General features: G+C 35.4%; 1 protein-coding gene across 5 annotated transcripts in view; it reads left to right on the plus strand.

The window, feature by feature from the left end:
* Positions 1-24,332, plus strand: part of SPO11-2 (sporulation 11-2) — a 195,522-nt gene that overhangs the window by 118,857 nt on the left and 52,333 nt on the right. For 4 of the 5 annotated variants that reach the window (XM_089816177.1, XM_089816176.1, XM_089816178.1 and 1 more), the window contains exons 3-7: positions 11,429-11,558; positions 11,693-11,830; positions 11,923-12,011; positions 12,140-12,268; positions 12,389-12,483. In XM_089816177.1, coding sequence (XP_089672303.1) covers positions 11,429-11,558; positions 11,693-11,830; positions 11,923-12,011; positions 12,140-12,268; positions 12,389-12,483 — 581 coding nt within the window. Of the gene's footprint in view, positions 1-11,428; positions 11,559-11,692; positions 11,831-11,922; positions 12,017-12,139; positions 12,269-12,388; positions 12,484-24,332 lie in introns of all 5 variants that reach the window. The other variant, XM_089816185.1, reaches the window with a different exon arrangement.

Genomic DNA, 24,332 nt, shown 5'->3' on the forward strand with positions numbered 1-24,332 from the left:
CTTCTTTGCAACTGCAGATGTGGGTAGAACTCATATATTTTAGTATGCTCATCATAGTTTTGGATGCTAGGGAGGTCGGACCACAAGTGGTGAGTAGCCAAGGCATAGATTAGATAAGATGACATGTAAATTGCTTAAATCCTCTGAACGAATTCAACCACGAGGCGAGCTCATCGCAGATAATCCACGCCTAGTCAATCTGCATATCCTCAGCACATATAGCTTGCATTAGGAAGAGAACACGACTAGAGGCTGCTGATGCAATTTTATTGAGATAAAGAATTAATCTACGAAATTGGAAGTGGTGCTCGATGAACTCCAAGATCTCCTCTTTTCCTTTTATTCTGTGGAGAAGAGCGAGGATATCCACTATCTCTCTTTTCAAATTTGTGCCGAACAGGGTCTTGGGCATTTTGCTCTTCTTTGAGTGAGCAGTTTGGAGCTATGTCCTCTGCATGTCTTCTCGTCTAAGGGTCTTCTTGTCATTGAACATAGATGCGGAAGAGCCGAAATCAACATCACAATACTGCTTCTTCACAGGAATGCTAAATGTGGACTGCATCGGTGCCTTGTTGATCAAGATGAGGATTGATTGGTTAGGGAACATAATTTGCTTTGTTTTCGGGTCGTATCTCTCGACACATTCCCTCACAAGCTCAGGTGCATGTACTGCCATTGGAAAGCTAACTGCCTCAACAAATCCGCACTCTTTAAGCTTTTGAGTGATTGGGTGAATAGGTTGAGAATTGAGTCTTCTATGAAGATCACCCAAATTGTAGAATTTGAAAGATGTGTCTATTAGCTCTTTTAATTCACTCTCCAGGCCTATTAACTTATCATAACCAGCAACTCTGATTTCCATTTGCTATAACTACACAGGATATAGTTCTCGATAAATAGCCGTTTTAATACACTTGAAGAAATCAATTGCAGGCAATTCCGATGAAAGAGGTATAGGAATTAGAATGATGGCGCCACATGAATGTAATTAAGTTCGGCCAACAATTATAATGACAGGATTTACATTTAATTCCATGATCAACAGCTATTTGAACTTTCCGTTCTCTTGCACATAAAAACTTAAATTCCCGGAAGCTCTATTACTTTACTTGGAGTAAAGTCATATTACCAAAAATCACTTAACAAAACAAGTCCTTAAGTTCTGTGGGGGAGAGAGAAACTTTTTTCTGTAGAACCACTTTCCTTCTATTTGGAACCACATCACGGGGAGTGATCCTTTGTTAGCTTGCACACTTCATTCTTTCAGTTTCCGCCTTAAGCATTTAACATTGCATTTCCTTTATATTGGGGTAGCATTCTCACTACTGACTTTTCTAGAAGTATCTTTCAAGCATATCCGAAGAATATTTGTACTTTAAAGTTGCTTTTGTTTCTATTCCCAAAGCCTTAGGATAAGTAATCTTTTTCATTAGCTTGAGACGTAGAACCCCTTTCTCGGCAACATTTCCCAGACTGGAGTACAACTAGCAGCACTTTAACCATAACCTCAATCTGATGGCCGCAAAGCTAGATCTTGAGCATGCCTCATTGATGAAGAGCTCGCAACAATTCTTTCAACATCATGCCTTTACTGCTTGTATGTAAAGCTTTGGATATCACCCGAATCACTGTGGCCTCGGAAGCAGAACAAAACACCTTCTCTTCCATTAGTGCGCATCGAAAAACTCATAGATCCGCTCTTTTCCTTCTGAAGGTAGAATCTACCTTTGCAAGATGAATGAGCTTCTTCCTAGCATTGGTTTGCAGCCTCATGGGGCTTTCCATCATGACATATACACAGCTTGTTAATCATTGTCATGGCTTCATTCTTTGGATACGCACTTGATTAAGTTCACCATTTTAAGAAAACCAGCTCGATCGCTCAGAATCTGTAGGAAAAAGGATGCTGAGGCAAGATAATAGATTGTGAAACATGAATAACTTACTTCTCATCGCGAAGACGCCAAAACACATCCCAACCATGCCTAGATCATCTAGACCCCGTGCACATTGGAAAAATAGAAAACCCACATAGGAATATTAGATAGAGGCAATGCAAGGGAGATCCGGAAAACAAAGGAAGTGAAGTCTTGGGAATGATGAGAAGTAAGTAATCTAAAGGATACTTAGACATCACACTTGGACACAACTCACTTTTATACCAATAACTTTAAGTTTTACAAGGGTAGGACTAAAACTTGGCAACATATATCTGGGACCCATTTTTATTTAATTGTTTACATAGGTAGGTGTGGCCCTCAGCTATCTTTGTACACCCTCGGAAAGGTTTCTCCGACAGGTATTTAAGCGCGACATGTAGGTAGTATTTGGTATGTGAGTTGGATTATTTTCTTTGTTCTTCGAATTCCTGTTGGAGTTCTGGATTGTTTTCCATTTCGGAAGTGAAAGATCCTCCCTACTTGGCTCTCGCGGTTTCGGTGGAATTCAATTCTCACCCTATTCTATCGCTTGTAATACTTTGCTCGGATCTAGCAAATCGGAGCACCATCTTATTGCGAATTGGAGAAATAATTGTGCTGAAATTGATCAACTCTCTTGTGTTGGGCAATTCAATCTTTGGAAACGATTTTGTGTTTATTTGCATTAAATCTATTTGCAAGCATATTGATGCACTACTCATACACTCTCTTCTACCATTTGTTTGCACAACCATATACCCCAAGGGTCGTACGTTGCCACTGTACAACCCTCTACTCGGCAACAACCTCCACTCCCTTACCGTACCACCTCCACTTCCTTACCATACGGCCTCCACTCCCACACCATACGACCTCCCCTTCTACTACCATACAGCCTTCATTTCATACCGTACATGCTCTTTTTCTTCATGTGGCCTTCCTGTTTATCTCCAATGTACGACTCTCTGCAACATCTCTTTCTCCCTCAATTGTATGTACATAAAACACCATATAGCCAGCCCTATCTTACATGTTGTACAAATATGTTTGGGGGTTAAACTAGAGTGCAGAGGTCAGGAACATCACAAAAGAACTCATCAACAAGGGATTTCACCTCAAACGTCTCTCACAAAGAAGAACTCATTAACAAGAGATTTCACCTCGAACTTCTCTCATAGTGAAGAACTCATTAACAAGGGATTTCACCTCGAACTTCTGTTACACAAAAGAACTCATTAACAACATGTATAAGAATGGATGAGATTCTTTCTTAATAGAGAATCCCTCTCAGCAGTGACAACTTTGATCATCATAATAAGATAGCTGATTCCCATTTGACCGAATAGTGAGCTTTAGCTGTTATACTGTCAAATAAGCTTGCAAAGAATTAGACATGTCCCTTTGTCACGTAATCTCCCTTTGAAGCTGAAAGGTCACCCGCTGAATATCATTTCTTGTAAATGATCTTCCTCTTTTAATGAAGATATGTATCATCAATTCAGTCCTATGACTGCAAACAATGTCCCCGTGTTCATGAATCTCTCATCATCTCATTGCTTCTTGATGCGTTGTGCAGTCAAGAGAAATTAATAATAAAATCATAAAATCAACCTTTCATGAAGAGAAATATAGAGATCAATGCTAAAAGCAATAACTATTCTTAGTGATATAATGACAGAAGATATTATCATTAAATACTTATCTTTTGGTAGTGAGCTCTACTAAAGGAAGCTTATACCTTATATTTGAAACACATAAACTTCCATGTAGGCCCAAACCTAGATGACTCCAAATCATGGTTGACGTGAAATCTAGGAAGGCATAAATATATTAGGATAGAAATAGTAAAATCTCAAAAAAAAGATCAATGCTTGTGATTTGATCCTATACAATGATCAATCAATAAGCCTAATGATCCTTCTAATCATAGTTTCACAAATCCTGATATAATATCTAAATAACTTGAAAAATGAATCTATAAAATATAGTGGACTAAAAGAAATAGATTGCCAAAAGTACATATGTAGCAAGAAAACATATATCATCGCATATTGGCCTTTTCCTTCAAGACTCAAGTGGTCATATTATGATTAGAGCTTTATGCTCGATATATAACATGAAAAGAGAATCTCATCGATCACAATGAATAAGAGATTTAGAGAAAAACACACAATTTGAACCAATAGGTAATAATAAACAAAGACCTTCTAGTTTGAATAGACACAATGACCCTAAATGTTGAAGTAGAAATGTAAGAAGCGGATTCAATAATGGCACTCTTGCCGCCATGATAGAGACGAAATTGCTGTTGTTGGGTATAATCACGTGTCATCAAATATGCTATCAAGAGTTAATTATGTCATTGGTTGTTACTATGGCCAAGGGTTATGTAGTTATGATTGCGACGGTTCACGTCACACCCCTTCAGGGGTTATATGTCCACTCTCTCAGATGAAAGGGAACATTATCGTTGGTGTCATTGGTGTTGTGCTTATCCCTTGATGCAACCTTGATTGAGATTAATGGAAGATATGGCAGTTCTCTGATGTTACCTTGCACTTATATTTGTTATAACTCCTTATCAGTAGCATGCATTAAATTACCTTTACACATAGGCGGTAAACAACTGCAAGCATTAATAATCATGGCACACTATACCACAACCTAGCAATGCAAAAATGATAGTTGACACACAAGACGTCGCATCCAGCATAATTAACAACCAATGACAATTACAAGAATGATGATCCATCTCAACAGTCATGACCATCAAAAACAATAAAAATCAGCAAGGTGTCGTTTTTAGAAAGTCACCGTACATGATTCCATAGTCAGATGTTTCTCTATACACATAGTTCTGCTTGTACAAAACTAAAAGCATCACCACTATCTCCATAAGATGAAAAATTGTTATATACTAAAGAAGCACTGTAATGTCCCCACTTTCCGATTAGGTTTGAACGCTGTAACCTACAACCATTTGTCAGTACAATATCGAAAGTTGTACGTAAAACATATTAGCAATATTAGATTTTAGTAAATAATAATCTAAATACTATCCAAGCTACCCATCCGAATCCTTCGGCAGAGATCCTTTCTCCAATCACCTAACCCTCTGGTGAGAACTATGGCTCGATTAGGTAATTGTCAGGGAAAGAACTTATCCCTCAGGCCTCTTTGGGATCTCTAATAACACTACTTGGTAGAGATCCCACCTGTACCAAGTTTCTATCTCTGACATATGCATATATTTGACCACTACAATATATATTGTCTCTAAGAGATTCTCTACAAATCTCTCTCTCTATGATTCCAATTTGGAATCTTGACATTCAATTACGAATGTCCTCTAGTCTCTGAGTTTTCTCTATAAGAACTCGACATTCGTTTAGAATGCCCTCTATCAAGTTCAAGTTACTTCAAAAAAAGTAGTATGGATCTATTATTAATAATATAAATGTTATCATACCTCTATTCTTTGTCTTGTGGCTAATCACAAGATATGCAATTGCTCGTATAAGCTGATGGGAAGAAGTCTTAGTTTCTCTAGTATAGTATGGAGGCTCGGCGCGCACTATTCCCTTATACATCAAATTTGGTTTTAATATGTTCTCAACCTTTTTACTAGAATTTCTCTTGGTATCTCTATTATTCTCCGAAAGGGAAGGTTATATGCTATCTCGATAACCATTTGAAATATGCTAAGTAAACATTGTCATACTAGTATTCATCACCTAACTATTCCATCCGACTTCTCAATGTGCCTTTCGAGGTTGGGTCACTGTTTGTACGCCATCTATATCAACGTCTCTTGATTACATGATCTTCCCCTTTTTGGAAGATATCTATGACCTTATTCCCACTTCGTTTTGCTATCGTGGTTCCTGCTTCAGATATTCCTTATACAGATGTTATATTAACTCTGTTCTCTCCTTCGTTTCTTCTTTATATTTATCGGGTAAGTGTACTATTCAATACCCTGTGCCTGTAGTTCATTTCTGATTGAGTCTCCTGTCTATGCTAGTAAAGGAGTACGTTCTCCATCACGAAGATGTTCTCTATTTTTTTGATTGCATCAAGTACATCATTCTATTCTTGGGATTCTTATTCGCTATTGAACTCCCTTCTTTTAGCGATTCACCATGCCATGTTTTGTTTGTAGAGTCTACTTGGTAATGATTGTTCACCTTCCTGTTCATCTCCAACCTTTGCTTATTTTGACGAAAATCCTATCCTTAGCGTCTATGAAGGATGTATCCGGTATTTATTTTTGCATTTACCACTTCATTTTTATGACTCCTTGTATTTGTTCCTGATTTCCAACTTCAGATTGTACCTCTATCATTGGTGGCAAGTGTTTGTGATGATCTTCCCACAATGATAATTAGTTCTGCTACCAGAGGTCTTTGATTTGATTGCAACTATATTTCTAAGTCACTTGATAGTAGTCATATTTATAATTTCCAACTATGGATATTGTCCTTGGTAAATATTGTGTAGCCGACAAGATGTATGTCGTCGGGAAATACTGTGTAGTTGACGGCCCTTTCGGGAAGGTTCTTAGGAAAATATATATACACCCTCTGGGATCATTGTAATCATCATAAGCATAATGTAATCTCTTGGGCATATATGCGAATAATAAAAGGAGTACTGCTGTTTTTATCTATTGTTTGTATGCATTAATTCGTTTAACCCATAAGGTAAACATTTGGCGAGAGGATCTTCAATTAGAGGCGATTTGGTCAAACAACAAAGTTGTCGAGGTCCCCACATCACTAGAAGCAAGAGATCAGAGTGTAGCGACACCAGAGAAAGCAGAAGGAAGGGTCCAGACGCAAGGTCCTATACCAGTAGCGGAGGAAAAGGATAAGGATATCCATTCATGCCTCAGTGACATCACCGAGAGAAGCAAGTGCCTGGCAGAGTTGGTGTTCACAGAGAGACGACGGGCAGAGGTTGGGCAAGAAGCTCGGGAGGCTGCAGAAAAGGCTCGGGAGGAGATGGCCAACCGACTTGCCACCCAGCAGATTGCATGGGAAACAGAGCGGACAACACTTTTAGCACAACTCGAGGAAATTGCACGAGGGAAGCAAGAAGCAGATCAACAAGTTGCAGCAGCGCTACTGGAGAAGGAAGCAACAAAGAAAGCACATGATCATAAAGAAGTTGAATGGCATGAGGTCATATTGATGCTGAAAGAGGTTGTAGAGGAGAACTCCCAGATCAGAGCTGATTTAAAGGTCCGGACGGAACAAGTGTATCAGCTAAGACGCAGCCAATCTACACAGTCAGAGACACAACCTTCTACTTCATGATGTTTATGTTGTTAGTTGTTTTTGAGTTTTGTTGTGTTGTTGTCCAGAGATGACTATTCTTTTTGGGGGGATGATGTTGTTGGTAAATATTGTGTAGCCGACAGGATGTATGTTGTCGGTAAATATTGTGTAGCTGACGGCCCCTTTGGGAAGGTTCTTGTTATGTAGCCGACGGCCCTTCGGGAAGGTTCTTAGGAAAGTATATATACACCCTCTGGGATCATTGTAATCATCATAAGCATAATGTAATCTCTTGGGCACATATGCGAATAATAAAAGGAGTATTGCTGTTCTTATCTATCGTTTGTATGCATTAATTCGTTTAACCCATAAGATAAACAGATATATGTTTCATTTCTGCTATGCTTCGATATAAACAAAAGTGTTTTTTTTTTTGTTTTGTCTTCTTATTCATCGATAGTAATCCCAGCTGCTTCCTTGTGTAAGGTATATCCTTATTCACAGATGTATTGCTCTATTCTCCTTCCTTTGTTAATATTAGTAAAACTATGTATATGTTATGTAGGGATAGAGTCACGACTCTTGGTCATGATTTTTCATAATTCAATTTAATATATAAATCAGATATTATATCTTATACGTATGAGATTTTAGATTATATATATAATATAGTTTAATAATTATGTGTCTTCTTCATATAGTAGGGATTACATCAAACTCCTTCATTCTTAACTAATCTATAATGAAGGATTCCTTGTTGCTTTATATTATATTATATTATATATATTTCTAATGCTACTATTTATTTACGATATTGTAATATCATTATTTATTTATCTTGAAATTACAAGTGTCTTATTATTTTTTATTTATTATTATTTTTAAGTCTTATATAGGGATATCACAAGCACCAACCACCACTTACATATGGCATGAATTGCATATATTTAAGAGACGGTAAAACAATAATCGGGAATAAATGCCACCAAGAAAAAAACATTCATTGCTTAATCAAATTCTACATTGGCTATTGTAATCCTATCAAGCATGAATAATAAGTTTGAATGATACGAAAAAATAAACTAATGCCTGAAGACACCAAGGAATGATGGTTATAAAGGACACCTGATAGCAGTAGAATATGAAATGATAAGATAATACAGAGAGCCAACAACCTTCGAAGGAAGACAAAGAAGAACATAATTGAAGCATGACCTTTCAGTTCCAACAATGGATACAACATGCGAGAGGAAGCTAAACAAAAGTATGACAGATAATGGAGAGATGCCTAGTCACCATTGCTCTCAGCAGCTAAACAAAGGTTCAAATATCTCTTACGCAGCTACAATCTTCAACACTTATTCAAACTCTATTAGATATACGAGCTAGAGAGAAAAAAGAAAAGAGGCCTCCTTCATTGCTGTTACCAAATTTGCTTTGATACCATATTAATGTTTTGCTCAAAAATAAAGATAACAACAATAAAAAAAAGTAGAATAAAATTGGAGATAAAGATCTCTCACTAGTAAAATTGGAGATAAAGATCTCTATCGCAGCTACAATCTTCGATAATAATCATTTATGTTGTTATCCAACTGTTGTAACTATAAATACACCATGAAGGCATGGAAAATTGCTGGGAAAGTATTCACAAGATGCCCTCTTCAGTTTGATGCTTGATAAATAAATTGATGTGCATTTGTAGGAAAGCTTGGCCAAGTTCAAGGAGCTCAAAGAAAGATTTATGCATGAATATGTTATAATGGATGAATTTTCCAAAGTTAAAACAGAACAAGAGTTAGTCTCTATATTATATTGGGATGCATTTCCTGTCCCTAGAGTACTTGTTTCTATCACCGAAACGTTTCGAGGACAATGGGATGCCCCCCAACCCCCAATTTCAAAACACTGCAAGAAATGGCTGGAAACATCCCTTGACATTTGGGGATGGCTAGCTGTCCTCAAAACACCTAGGTGATACCTAAAATGTTTGGGACCCAACTTCAAAAGAAAAAAGTGTCTGTTGTACATTTGGATAATTTTTGGCATTCAAAAAAACACCATGTTTTAAAATTATTTTTGCCAAAGCGACAATGTGTGGTGCCCAAAAGGTTTGAATTAGTGTTTGTGGATGATAAAATTTAAATGTAGGAGGTGCAATCAGGATTGATCGGGCTACCATTGAATGGTCCACTTCTACCAGAGTGAGATAGTGACAGATTATTGTTGATGTTAGTTTTGTACCACTACATAACATATAGCAATTGAATACTTGATATGGAATATCAAACACTCAATCCCTCTCTTGAAAAGTAAATACCCATGAAGAACATAAGAAGACACCTGTGGATACTAACTCAGTTATATTAATGTGATTTGTTGGTTAAACATGTAGGTAGGATTATGCTGTCTTATGCACTTGCTTCGGCTTCACTCCGAAATCTATCGGTTGAACTACCTCTTCTACCTTCACCATTTCCTTATTATTTATTGAGTCTTGGCTCCTTTGAGTTTGTTGTTTCACCGTCGTTGATCCTTGAGCCTCATAAACTGGTTGAGGCCCTGGTTGTCTGTTGAAATATTAGACAACTCCAAATTTGCTAAGGCAACCAAAGAAAAGGGGGTCCCCAAAAGTTTTAGGGGGATGGTATGAAAACCTCAAAACAACTATTCTAAGGCTTTGGGTTTTGATAGCTAGAATGACACTAGTTTCATATGCTGCACTTATAGCCTGTTATATTTTGATGTTTCAAGACTTTTGGATACATGTTTGGGACATTTTTATTTGGATATGTATACAGATAGATCATGGTTTTGATGTTTGAGACTATTGTTATAATGCTGTTATACCGATCTGTACTGTTTCTATCATCATTTGTGTTGTTATACTACTTTTGTAACTTATGAATTGGTGGCTTAGTTGCATATTGTCTTGTTATTGATTGTTGGCATTTTTCTCTCTTTCGCTCTCTTTCTCTATAATTATAGTATCTTAATATATTTTGAAAAATACACACATTTAAAAAATTTCTATACCGTCGTCCCTTTCCATCCCCTATTTTTGGCTCTTTAGGAAATGTCTCTGAAATGCATACCTAGCCACCCCTATTCCCATCCTTGAAACATTGTGGAACATAGGTTAATCTCCACCCGAAGAGCAGTTAAGGTCCAAATATTTGCCTGACTTCAAATCCTTATTCGGGATTAGTTGGAACCCTCACATTTATTTTAGAAAATGCACAAACTGACTCAAAATTTTGTTTCACAATGTAGTTGTCTCAAACCTACCGATGAACCTGCCGTAAAATATTTTTTGGCGGAAGTACATAGCCTTCTTAATTCTTCCAACAAGTGGTGCAATTTGAAGAACTTTCTCATACTAGGTCGATAGTATTGCACCAAAAATTGTATAGTTTTTTCCAAGGAAGGTTGATATGTTCAATATTTGGTTCAAATGTTTGGACAGCTGAACATAATTTCGCAGCAGGAGAATGTTGGCACCAAATATTGTCAGTCCTGAATTTCAGAGCTTTTTAATAGTTTGAAATACATTGGCAAATAGACACAAGAAATATCCTATCCAATTTGTTAAGGTTGTAAACTTGTAAGTGATAATTGCATTTGAGACTTGGGCATTGAGTTACCTTTACTTATTATAATTTGTAGTTAACAGTTTCTGAAATGTTTTACGTTCTTTGACTCTTCAAAGCGAGAATAAATCAGTTCATCAACATAAAAGATCTTGGTCCAGATGACATTGCAAAATAATCGGCAAACGGATATTTTATTGGAATCTCTTGATATTGAATAATCAGAAATAGCTTTCTTTTTGATCTCTTTGCTTTGTACCACCAATTGAATAATTATACACACATATAAACACATACATGTGTGAAGTATATCCTTGTATAATATATTGTACACCATACTTTTGTGAATATGCTTTCATATGCACACATTTTTACACATACCTTCATGTGTGTTTTTGTGTCTTGTTCTCTATATAGATCATTGAATTTGCCAAAGCTGAATTTATTGGTAAATTCCAACTCATCATAATTATATCTCATGTTTTGGAAACCTCCAAAAATATTGTACTGGCAAACTTTAGACTATCAAAGACTCTGGTCTAAAAGGCTGAAACTTGAAATTATTCCTGACCAGGCTTTGCAAATTAGACAGCTACCTAACTGTCAATTTTACAATGACTATAACTATGAATGTACACAGGTTTGCAGAACAGCAAATAATACAAAACTACGTCAAGGCTGCTTTGGCGATGTGGATTCAATCTTCCTTTCTTATTCTATGTATATGAGGTCATTCATGAAAAAAAATGTTCAAATGGCATTTGTTAGAGGTGAATATTATTTAATTCCTTTTCCTTAGTCCATTTAAATTTCACAACTGTGACATCTTTGATTAGGTTGTAAATTTGTCAGGGATTTAAGTGTGCACATGGCTAACACTGTTTGAAATTATATTTTGTTCCAGTTTGGAAAGTTTTGGAACTATGCTTCCAACTTCTGGTTATGGGAAAGCAAGCAACTCAACGGGAAGTTTTCTATAGGCTGCTTTCTGACTCTCCAAAATACTTCAGTAGCCAAGTTCAAGTTAATTGTGCAATACAAGGTGCCCATTTCTGTCAATATTTGCTTGCATTACTATCTAAGTTGCACATTGTGGTGACACAAATATAAATAGCCTCTCTTTTCATTCTGCAGATGTAGTTGCATTGGTACAGTGTAGTCGCCATAGCCTTGGAATTATGGCTTCCAGCCGAGGAGCAGTAGTTGGGAAACTAGTAATATATGTATGGTACCATGTCATCTTCTTTGTTAGCATAATGGCAATTGGCTTGGAGACTCAGACTGTTTTAGACTCTATTTGTGTTGCAATTGTGATCTCATGCTTTTGTGAATCTTCCCTGCTCTTCTTTAGGAACCTAATGGAGATATTGTAGACTGTACTGTTCTGGGGCCTGCAGGTCATCTCATCAATGGCAATCTGCACTTGCTACAAAAATGTGTCTTTGAGTCAGATGCTCGATATGTTATTTTGGTGGAAAAAGTACATCTCTTTACAATTTTATTTTCAGCTTAGACTATAACTTTTCTAGATGATTAGTCAAGTATGCATTGCCTTTAAATTACTTTGTTAATGCATGTACCTGCTATTGAGAAACCTTAGGATGCTATTTTCCAAAGATTGGCTGAAGATCGGTTATATAACTACATCCCAAGTATAATGATCACTGCTAAAGGCTACCCAGATTTGGCATCAAGGTAATCTTGCCTCAGAAACTTGGTGATTGAACTACATTCATTTAGCAGTCTGCACAACTATGTAGACTAGTTTCATTTTTTACGAGTAGGTAATTCTGGGCCCTGCTTGAGCATATTTTCTTTGATCCCAAAAGTCTGCTTTTAGTTCTTTTATCCCAGAATTATGCTACTGTTTCATTGTTAAAGAAGTGATAATCTTTGAAAGCAAGGTCTTCTTTCAGACAAAATGTCTTGGTGTGTCTTAGGCTTCATCAATGGTATTGCAGTCAAATCATGGCTACATAATGTTGGTACATCAGATTCTATGTGGGAGAGAGTAGGTTGGTCATGCCATTTGGAGATGTGCCTTTTCCACAACTTTCTATGCATGATTATAGGACATATTCAACTACATTTCAACCCCCCCTCTTAGAGGGAGATCCTCTTCAATGGGATTATTGGGTGATCACAAATAGCTTCAAAATCTTATGGGATACAATATGATTACCTGCCATTGATTTTGTTTGGAGAATTCTCTGTTCAACATATGCAAACTGCGTGTTTTCAAGTCATGCACGGCTACACTTTAAGTCAAACCTTTTTTCTTGGGTTAAGATGCTGATAGTGTGACTCTTTGGTTGCAAGTTCAAATGTTGATTTTTCTAGTTTTTCTAGGCATACTGAGGATGCATCCACACCCACAACCCAATGTCTATCTCTATTCCTCGAAGAGTATAATATAGTTATTATTCGGTTTGTTATTAATTTGAGAAGCAGATTTTTACAGTTTTGAGCTTGTCTGATCAAACACCTTATTACAGTTTGTGAATTATTGAGCAAGACTTTGCATGGATTATGAATGGTTATCTGAAGCATTATAAACAACAAAATGAGTGGGCATATTATAAACTTATAGTTTCTGTCTCTATAGATGATGCAATTTCCTTAGAATCTGAGTTTTTATATTTACAGCACTTTTCTATTTAGTGTCAGTTCTGTAGCCTAGGAGCCAGTAAGAATAGCGAAGAGCTATTGTTCATTTACCATGTTTATTCACATGTTTATATCTACATGGTTTCTTAATCAGATATTTTTTTCAATAATTTGTTTTTATTCTTAATTACAATATTTGGGGAGAATGCATTGCTTGTTTCATTGGTTGCTCAAATACTAAGAAACAAGACCTTATTTGTGTTAGTATTTTTGATTGATATCCCTGCCATGCCTACATTAGTAGCTCGTGTGTTGTCAACTAAGCTTGTAACAGCGTGGTTGTTGCCTTGTCTAGTAAATGACGTGGTTTCATTTAATCTTCTTCTGGATCAACTGTACCTGCAGTTCAGTTTGGTCCACGTTGCCTTGTTGCATTTACCAATTTCTCAGAAGATTTGCAAAGAAAAGCCGTACACCTGTCGATGGCCACTCAAGCAGATGTTCTGATTCTGCGAATTGCTCTGTGGACATGCAGTCTACCGCTTTGTAACGGCCCAAGTTGCAGGATGAAATAAATTATAAGCGTTTTCATAGACATCTGTGTTACCTGTTTTCATAGACATCTGCGTTACTTTGTAACATGTACATCTGCATTACCTGCAGAAAGTTTATCTATAGTAATATCTGCGTGTAAATGAAAAGGTTTCTTGACATCTGCTTTACAGAAGACCCTGCATATAAGACAAAGTTAATGACTGTCATTAGCTATTGACTGCAAACAGCAGTGGGTCCTTCGAATCTGAATAGATATGGCGACTGTTTTTAAACAGGTGCGGCATTTTTGGCAGATATGTAATCTGCACGAGTTGTTTTCTTCAATACGACATGCATTTAGGCACAGAGTGGATACTTGCAACTAGATAATCATGTATGAATTCCTTGTTGAGCTGTGAAGAATAGCGGTTACTTGCAAATAGATAATGATGTGTATACGTCTCAAGTAGTGTATGGCTGACAGTCTTCTAATGATGATCGTTGTTTCAAATTGGTACCATTTCTGAATAGAAAAACACTTGTCTAGTAAAACTGTGGTTGATGATTATTTGTTTTGGAAAAAGATTGTTTTTGCTGAAAGGGTAGTGTTTTGGAAAGTGACAAGTAATTGAATTTTTCTGAAATACATGGACCATGGTTGCATCATGCCTAGAACACACAATTGACACAACATGGGTTTTCTTCTGAAAACGATGATGAATCTCATTTTCAAAATGAAACAGCAGATAATAGTTGTCGGGTATGGTAGGGAATAAAAGGTGGTTAAAGTTTTGCGTGGGGGTGTGTACTGATGAAAAGAAGTCCAAATGTTAGTGTGAATCTTTGATGTGCTTGCAGATTGGAGTGAGTTCTAGAGAAGAGTTTGTTTTCAGAGGTTAAGCTGGGTGTCGTACCATGTTCTTATTCACTTATATTGGGTAGGAGCCCTCTTGAGGTCGTAACCTCTGGTTGTCCAAGTTGGAGCCTATGTTGAAATTGAATGAGTAAAAGAGTTGCAACTCTTCATTGTACTGGGTGGCAGCCCAATTTTCTTTGGTGGTTAGCGTATTGTAATTTTTACCCAAAAAGGTTTCCACGAGATAAATTTGCATGTCTCTGTCTCAATTTGTTTGAATTTGTTGTATTAAAGTTTAAAATACCGATTCACCCCCTCCTCCTCTCAGTATATTTTGCATTTTCAATTGGTATCAAAGCAGGTTCTCTCTTGTAAAAGTTTAAAAGCCTAAGAGTAGGTCTGACCTGTGTCACCATGGGTGCTTTAGAAGGTCTTACCACAAATTGTGCCCCTCTTTTTGATGGAACAAACTGTGCCTTTTGGAGTGTTTGTATGAAAACCTACATTATGTCTCTTGGATTTGATGTGTATATGAGTGCAGTCTGTTGTCCGGCAAACTGGGTAGTTAGACGGTTATGGGCATGGGCACGGTGGTGTTGCTTCATTGGCACCGTGTTGGATGTTATAAATATAGTATACACTTGTGTAATTGGCATCATGTTGGTATTGAATATTATTACTTTGTACGAAAGCATTTGATGAATGAATAATGTAAATTTTCTACAAATTTTGTTATAAATCAGACTTAGATAATACCTTCTATATGCTTGATGAAGATTATCTTCCTTCTACAAACTTGTATATTGAGATGTCAATAATATTTTGTTATTCTGAAATGTTCTATTTCTACAAGTATTCATACAGGGCAGACTTGCTTAAAGGAGTAGACTATATGTTCGTCTTGTGTGTCCTTTAACTACAACCACACCCTTTAAAATATAGAACCAAGGGGCATGTCCTTACAAAGGACACATCCCTTCCAAAGTCGGCTTTGAATGATCTCTCAAACTCGGCGACTTTCCAAGGAAAATTTAGTTTAATACCTAAACTAACAAAGGGGATTAGTTAGTTCATAAACCAGTTGTATAATGACTTAAGAAGGGATCTAATGCAAGAGCAGATGAGTACGATCTGTAATCAGATCAATATGATTTAAAGTTACAGAATTAACACTCCCTCTTAACTTGATGATCATACTGAGAGATATCATATCTAGCAACATCAATTAAGATGAACAAGGAAGGATTAATACTCTATATCTATCTAAATCTTCTTATTGTGTGGTATCATTGAACACATGATACAATGTCATATTACTATACTTGTGATATGACGTATCACTTATAATAGTGATAACAGTATTGCATGGAATACAACATATAGGATAAAATCCAGAGAATGATTAAATTCTTCCTTTATACAAGTTGTGACTCATAGGTATTGGTAGGCCTATATCACAACATGGTCTTGAGTTAAAGATCTACCAGTTCATAGGACAAACTCTAGAGAATGATTAAATTCTTCCTTTAGCCAAATTGTGACTCATAGGCATAACAATGTCTACATCACAATGTGATCTTGAACTCATCTAGATTTGACAATAGATGTCTATTGTTCAGCACATTATCTAAAAAATCGTCATTTCTCATAATGTTTTTTATAACAGCGTTCATTATCTCAGAGATCGTCACCTCTTAATTAATGAAGACAAATGGTGGAGCCCATAAAAGTCAATAGCTTGCTAAAAATTATTTTAATAATAATTTAAAGAATACAAAATTTTTCATACTTCAACCATACCAAGTCTTTTAGGTTTTAAAGAAATTCCAAATTCAAGAGCTCTTATGAAAATTTTCTCCAAATGTTTACAATGATCTTCTGCTTTCTTAGAATAGGCAGTGAGATCATCTTGATAAACTACCATAATTAAATCAATTAATCCATCAAAAACATCCATTGCCCTTTGAAAAGTGCCTCCTACATTTGTTAACCCAAAAGGCATCCTAGCATACATGTAAGTACCCCAAGGAGTTTTGAAAGCAATCTTATACTGTTTAGACTCTTTAACTTTAACTTGGTTATAGCCTGAAAATCCATCCATCATGGATAACAGTTCATTATCAGTTACATTTTGCAGTAAGAGCTCCATATTAGGTAATGTGTAATTATCCTTTAGAGAAGATATGTTCAAATTTCTGAAATCTATACATAATCGTATATCACCATTCTTCTTTCTCATTGGCACTAAATTTGAAACCCATGTAGAGTGCCTAATAGGTTTAATGATTCCGACATCTCTTAACTTAATGAGTTCATCTTTCATTTTTGGGGCTAGAGTTGGATTTATTGGGCATTGTCTCTGTCTAAAAGGTTTAGCGTCAGGTTTTAAAGGTATCTCATGTTGAAACAAGTCTTCCCTATAAGCTTTAAGTTCATCATAACTCCAAGCAAAAACATGTCTGTACTTCCTTAACAAAGAATCAGGTCAGCCCTAATCTTGGATGATAAACTGTTCCCTATTTTAACTGTTTTGAGAGAATTTTCACTTCCTAAGTTTATTTCCTCAATATCGTTTTGGATTTTAGTGGATTTGCTAGGTTTTGCACTTTCTCTTTCATCAAAGATCCTTTCTAAGGCTACTAGAGCCATAGGTATTTTGTTTGTTTTCAATTGCACTATTTCTTTTCCAAATAGCATTTCCTTGCCATCCTCTTCTTCCACACATCCGTTCCAATCAATTTAACTGATTTTCATAATCCTCGTCACACGTTAAAAATCTAATAATATCTTTGTCATCTCCAAAGACCTGACAATTTTGTACGTTATCTGGTATTGAAGGTCTGTTTTTCATTTCTACTTGAATAACCTCATCAAATGGAAGATTGATTTGTCTAATAGCAAGGTTGGCCATTATATCAGCCAAGTAATTAGCTGACCTATCAACCCATTTTATAGAAAAAGCATCAAAAAATTCTAACAAATCCCATACATAATTGCTTTATTGTTTTAGTCTTGGCTTCCTAGTTGAAAACTTATGCCTAATTTGAGAGACAATCCAATCCGAGTCCCCTAAAATAGTGAGTAATTTAATCCCATAAATCTTAGCAATATCAAGACCAATAATCAGAGCCTCGTATTCAACAATATTGTTAGTACACTCAAAATTTAATAGGAAAGAAAATTTAAAAATTTTACCTGATGGCGAAATAAATAGAACATCGGTCCCATTTCCTTCCTTACTACAAGCACCATCAAAGAACATTTGCCAAATGTTATTACAATCTTCTTTTGCATGTATTGAAATTGGATTAATAATTTTAGAAGTAGGTTTAGTTATACTTATCTACAAGTTATCCATGTTAGAATGACAAAAGTTGACTTCAGGATCCAGAATATAATCCTCAACTAGGTAATATGACTGGGGTTCCCTCTCAATTCTTATTTCTTTGCCCCCTGCAGGTATGGTAGCATAAGACAGATCCAATTGCACATGACCACCAACCAAATTCGACTGCTGTCTAGATAACAACATGCCATAACTTGCTGAAATCTCAACTACAATGATGTCAGTCCTGTATGATATATGTGAAAATGATGGAAAACGAAATTTAACATTTTTAATAATTCCAACTACTGGCATAGATCTTTATCCATAGCATAGCATTTCCCAAAAGGAGTATCTACTTTGAGACCTATTTCTTTCATTACATCAGCAAACATGATATTAACTATTGGACTAGAATCAATCATACGATTCTTTTTCAATGTATTATTTATCAACAATGTTAAATAAAATGGGTCTACTTGATTTGAATTTTTATTCAATGCTGTCCCTAGATATACAATAGGTGATTGTTCGTTATTTCTTGCATCATTCTTATTACTAATATCTTCTATGCTAGATAATATCTTCAAAGTTTCATCCTTGTAATCATAAAATTTCATCATTTCCATTAGAGGAATAGTAATTTTCAACTAAGACAATGCATGATTCATTAAATTACGACAGTCAGATATTTGCTTACCATTATTGTGCGTGATTGGATGCTTGGTCAGCTTATAAGACTGATTACTTTCTTTTTTCTTAGCCTGAGCTTGATTACCGGATCTTTTAGATGTTTCTACCTGTTGCTGATTTTTTACAAATATACTAGCAGGATTACCTTGATCAGCAGTGTTGTCTTTATTTCTTCTTTGATAGGTGTGTTTAGCATGTTCTACAGTTGCAATGGTATAAGCTTTCCTTTCTTTTTTTGTCAATCTCCGCAAAGTAGGTATATCTTCCTCATCTGAAAGGACTTGCTGGACACAACGTTGCTGATTAAAACCCTTGTAATGATAATCAGAATTTCGGTCCTCATCTGTAGAATCAGCTTCATCTCCACCCCATAATGGTTCTGATGATATGGCATTAACGACAGGTTTTTCATCACCTTCCTGGTTTTCCTCCTCAAAAACAGATTGTGCAATAATGCAATATTTAGGATCATGAGGTAGCCTACATACATCGCACTGTGGCCCATCATCAACAATGTTGACTTCCCTTAAAGGATCAGGGGTGTTCTTAACATAATTTGGTCTTTTTGGCTTCCTATCCTTCCAATTCGTATCATAAGGCATATCCTGTAGTCTCATCCTATCATTTTTGTGGAATGATGGTCCTTCATTTCTATTTTGCTTAACCTTCATTTCTTTGAGCATATCCATTATCTCCTTTAGTTCATCCTTCTTAGGGTTTTTGGGGTTATATAATTTTGGGTCATCCCTTTTGTTGATTTTGCCTACCGCTTTCCTATCATTTTCAATTGTTATAGCAACTTTGAAAGCTTGTGGCAGCGAAGGTGGTCTTTGAGATCTTATCTCATAATGAGTTTTACTATCAAATGCACTTAAGTAGAAATCAATCAAGAATGAATCCACTGGTCTAGTATCTCTAGGGATCCCGTTGAGAACTTTGTTAAATCTTTTATTAAATTCTGATACTGATTTGTTTGTATTCTTCTTAATACTTGTTAATTCATGTGATGCAAAAGATGTGTCATTGTGATCACCAAATTGTTCAATAAACTGATCAGCAAAATCACACCATCCAAAAATGGGTCCATCTGGCAAACTTCTATACCATTCTACAGCATCCTCGGTTAATGATTGTACAAAAAGTTTCATGAATACATCCTCATGATCCTCCTCAAAATCTTCAATTACATTTTTCAAATTAATCACATGTCGCTCAACAGATTCTGTTCCATTTCCTGAAAACTTTGGAATAGCATTCCTTAAGTCATTAGATATTGGATTTGGATATCCTCTAATCCTACTGAAATCAAGCTGTCTATATCTTTTGATTGTCATAGGCTGTCTTATTGCTTGATTCCTAATGCCTTGATTTTGAACCATGTAACCTTGGGTGTTCTGATTGTTATTATTTTGATTAATACCATAAGGTTGTTTGATGTTTCCATTGTTTTGCGGAACTCCTCTAGTATGTTGTCCGACATTCCAAGCCCGTTGGTTATTGTTGAAATGCCTATTAAAATTGTTATTTAGATTTTTATCCATTTTGTTCTCATATAATGGATTAACATGGCTAGTGGCTAATTGTGATTCCATATTCTTTCTATGAGATGGATTGTACTTTGATGATATATTTACTTCATTTTGCATTTGACCAGACCTTTCTTCTCTCCACCTATTTGACTTTTCTTCATTACAAGCTTTTCTAAGTGGGGAAGCAATAAGATCCTTTGATATCCCTATTTTTTCAAGGATATCATTTGGCTGCATTTTTAATGTTTTGTCTAATATTGCACTGTTACCATTTGTTGTTTCAGCCATTTTTTTTATAATCATATCACATTGCATTATCTCCTCATGCTCTTCATCATCCTCAACATGAGTTATCTCGCAATCTGGCTCTTCATCTACCCTAGGAATGTGAAAAAATGGATTACAGTTTTTGTCATCCTTTTCGAGACTATTATGACTTGAGTTGTCTCTTTCATTTTGCTTGTTGGTCCTTTCATGAAAACTTTTGTGTCCTGTGTAAAACATTTTGGATTTTTGATTTTTAACTTTCTTCTTTCTTGGTTTTTTCTCGAAAGTTAGCTCCTCAAGCCTTTTAGGTTTGAGATTCACAGACCTTCCCCACATACACCTCAAAAGCAAACAAATGCTCTTCAATAAATATATTAATGAAACACAATAGAGTCGCCACTTTTTTCTTAAAAAGAAAAAGAAAATGTCTAAGTGTTTATCAAGCAGAGTTAATGCCAATAATAACTTGAGAATGATTTTTTGAAAATAACAATAAAATTGAAGGCTTAGTTGCTTTCAAAGCTTTATATAGATTATAATAATAAAAATTTCAGATTCAGATTTTGGACACAATCAGAATTTTCAACTTTCAGGAAGAATCTTATGGATTTATGCTTAAATGCTGATAAGAAAACTTAATTTATAGAATCTGAAAATTATAAAAACAGCAAATGAAAATACTGAAAGTAAACTTAATAATATGTTCACGATTTTGGTAAATGCTTATAAAAGACAATTTGAAAACTTACCACAAAATCGTGCTTAAATGAATCTCTACACTGGTCTAATGGAGTAAGTATGCAAAGCTTACTTGTGACTTTGTTCCCAGTAGAGTCGCCAATTTGTTGGTTATCAAAACTGTTGATTATAAACCTACAAGCCTTGCTTGCTCAATGCTGGGATATCTAATCGGTTTTGGCCAACTTGACAAGCTCAATCAATTCGATTTAAATCCTCCGTGCTTTTGGCTCTGCAACACCAAGGCCTGTACACTTGATTCTAGATGACAAAACTTGGATCCAAGATGTTTTATAGTGAATAGATATAATGAAATAACAACTTCCTTAAGTGGCAAGTTTTTAAGGAAAGCTTTTGGATTGCAACTGGTGAATATTACTCTTCAAAATTTGATTACTTTAATAGAGTTATGAGTGCTGAAATACGATTAAAAATGAATTACTAAAACAAATAGATATTAAACTCTTAACACAAAAAAAATCAAAATATTGCCAGCAAGTGGATAGAGAAAAATGAGCAATTAAAGATCAGTGCTGAAATTCAAATGGGTGATAGAGTCAAATTTATAAGTTTTCACATATAACTTTATGATATTATGATATTAAATCTATGAAAAATTTAATTACTAGGATGCGTCAAATTATTTCATTTTGTGCATATTAAAACTAGTCTATAATGTTTTAACCATTAAAACGACAAAATAAATACAAATAAGGAAACAATTATAATATTCCACAATATTTGTATTTATCAGGTCTAAACAACAACAAACAATTTAATCCACTTATCCCAATAGTAAATTATTAATAAAAAACGAATAGATCATAAAGGACAAACTATATAACATTTAACTCTAAAATCAATGAAAAACCTTACTGATTATACTGCGGAAAAATCTTTGTTGAAGACATTCAATTGTAAATGCTCGACTCAACACAATTTTATATCACAGAATATTGAAAATATGCCCAATAATCTCAATGTCTTGGAGCTTAGATCAAATATGATTTCTTCTATCAAAGGAGTTGTAAAAATCTATATGCCTTAGGAATGCAAAGAAAAATGTTTTTTGTTGAATGCATAAATTATTTTGGTTTGATTTTCCCTCATATATTTATAAACAATGATAAGGTGCATGAGTGAACAAACACACCCATTCGGCACCTAATCATATAATCTTAGAGGATTACAAATTTTATTCATCTAATAAACTAAGGAGATAATCCCAACCGCTTCAGGATTAAATAAATTTAATAGGCAACCGAAACTATAGAGGAAAACTGCATAGCCTTACATACTACGATGGAAATAATGATGATGCATCTCCCATTTTAGAAATTACATTGATTCGAAATATGCCTTGAGTCTTCACGTTCCAAGCTCGTTCAATCCTTATCCTTCATCACACAGCACACAAACCTGCAATCAAAACAGAACACCATTAGACATGTATAACATTAATCAAAACTTCTCAATCATCGATGAAGATCTCCTTGCTCCAGCGGCTTTTCAGAATCGTCTCTGACTTCACTTCAACTAAGTGCATAATACGTAACGACACATATATTGCATTTGTGAAGGTATATAGCGTTGTTCTATTGTTTTCAAATTACTCTCGCAGGCACACAGATGGTGATCCGAACATATCTTTCTTTGCTCTCTATTCTGTTTTTTAAAATCAACTGGCTTTGTTGACAAATTTAATTGTTTGTAGCAATGAGTCGAGAGTCTTCAAATTAATATTTTCATTGCCAAAATAAATCGCACCCTACCAATACCTCAACGTGGGCCTAGAACTCTTATTCTCCATTGGGTATGTTCTTTCTTTCAATATCACATTCAAATATGAACTTCGGGCGTAAGATCTTGAAGTCGTTACTCTACGCGTATGGTGGCTTAGTCTTATAACAACGTCCACAGCCTTGCTATAAGGTATCACAAAGCATTTATTCTGAATCTCATATTGCGATGACCAAAGGCTCCTCTTATTTGTTTCGAACTGGGTGTCTATAATTAATTATCACCTTGTATGCTTTGCAAGTTTGTTGTGGTGCTAGTGTTGTATTGGACTGAAGGTTTCTTATGATTTTGAAAAGCTCCAATCTAGGAATATCCTTTCTACGGTAGTGTTTAATCGGGCACACCAAGAGGAGCCTTGATAATGAATGATTGGAAAGCATTCTTTCTAGCCTTCAATGCTTGGATGCACATTCAACTATATATTCTTGCCCTTGCCTTCGTAGGTAGCATCCATATGGTTCAGTATATTTTATTTGTGTTAGCTTCTTCCAAATACCTGAAATTCAGATCTCCATACACATAAAATTTCTGTCAAGTAATCTGACGGGTGTTCTTGAGTATTAATCTCCTTAGACCCAAGCCAGTAAATGTATCGATGTATGTTGAGTTTATTATTTTCCATATATGATAAGTGCTTGGACGGCTGGATATGAGATTCTAATTGCAACTTTACACTTTCTCTTCATTGACGACTGCCACTAATTTATTGACAAATTAATATATAGAGATGATTTTGGGCAAATAGAAAAAGCTATAGTGCAACTTCAGCATAGAAAAGGTCACTGCATTCTTCTGACTGTGAGGAGTATTTTTCATCAATAATACTCAAGAGATGATTATACTGCAACTATAATTATTGCATCTAAATCTGATCATTGTACTACTGCATCACCAAAATTATATATCTATTTAGATACTGGGCATATGATCAATGCTTGATCATTGTTGTCATCTCTATCTTTTATTTAGTATCTATGAGATACTTAGAGTATTGATTGTATTGTATAAATTAAGAAAACTATGCTTGAACTCTCAAGGAGTTGGTAATATTTGAATTGTTTTGATAATGCACTCAGGCTTTAAGCTCTTTGTACAAAATCTTTGATTATTGAATAATAGGATCAATTTCGAGTGTGATTGTGCTTTTTCCTCAATTTCTTTTCTACCATATAAGGATTCTTCCCATCTTTGCTCA

This window comes from Cupressus sempervirens, chromosome 1 (assembly GCF_028749045.1).
Source record: "Cupressus sempervirens isolate cs-2001-9-10 chromosome 1, ASM2874904v1, whole genome shotgun sequence".
Taxonomy (NCBI): Eukaryota; Viridiplantae; Streptophyta; class Pinopsida; order Cupressales; family Cupressaceae; genus Cupressus; species Cupressus sempervirens.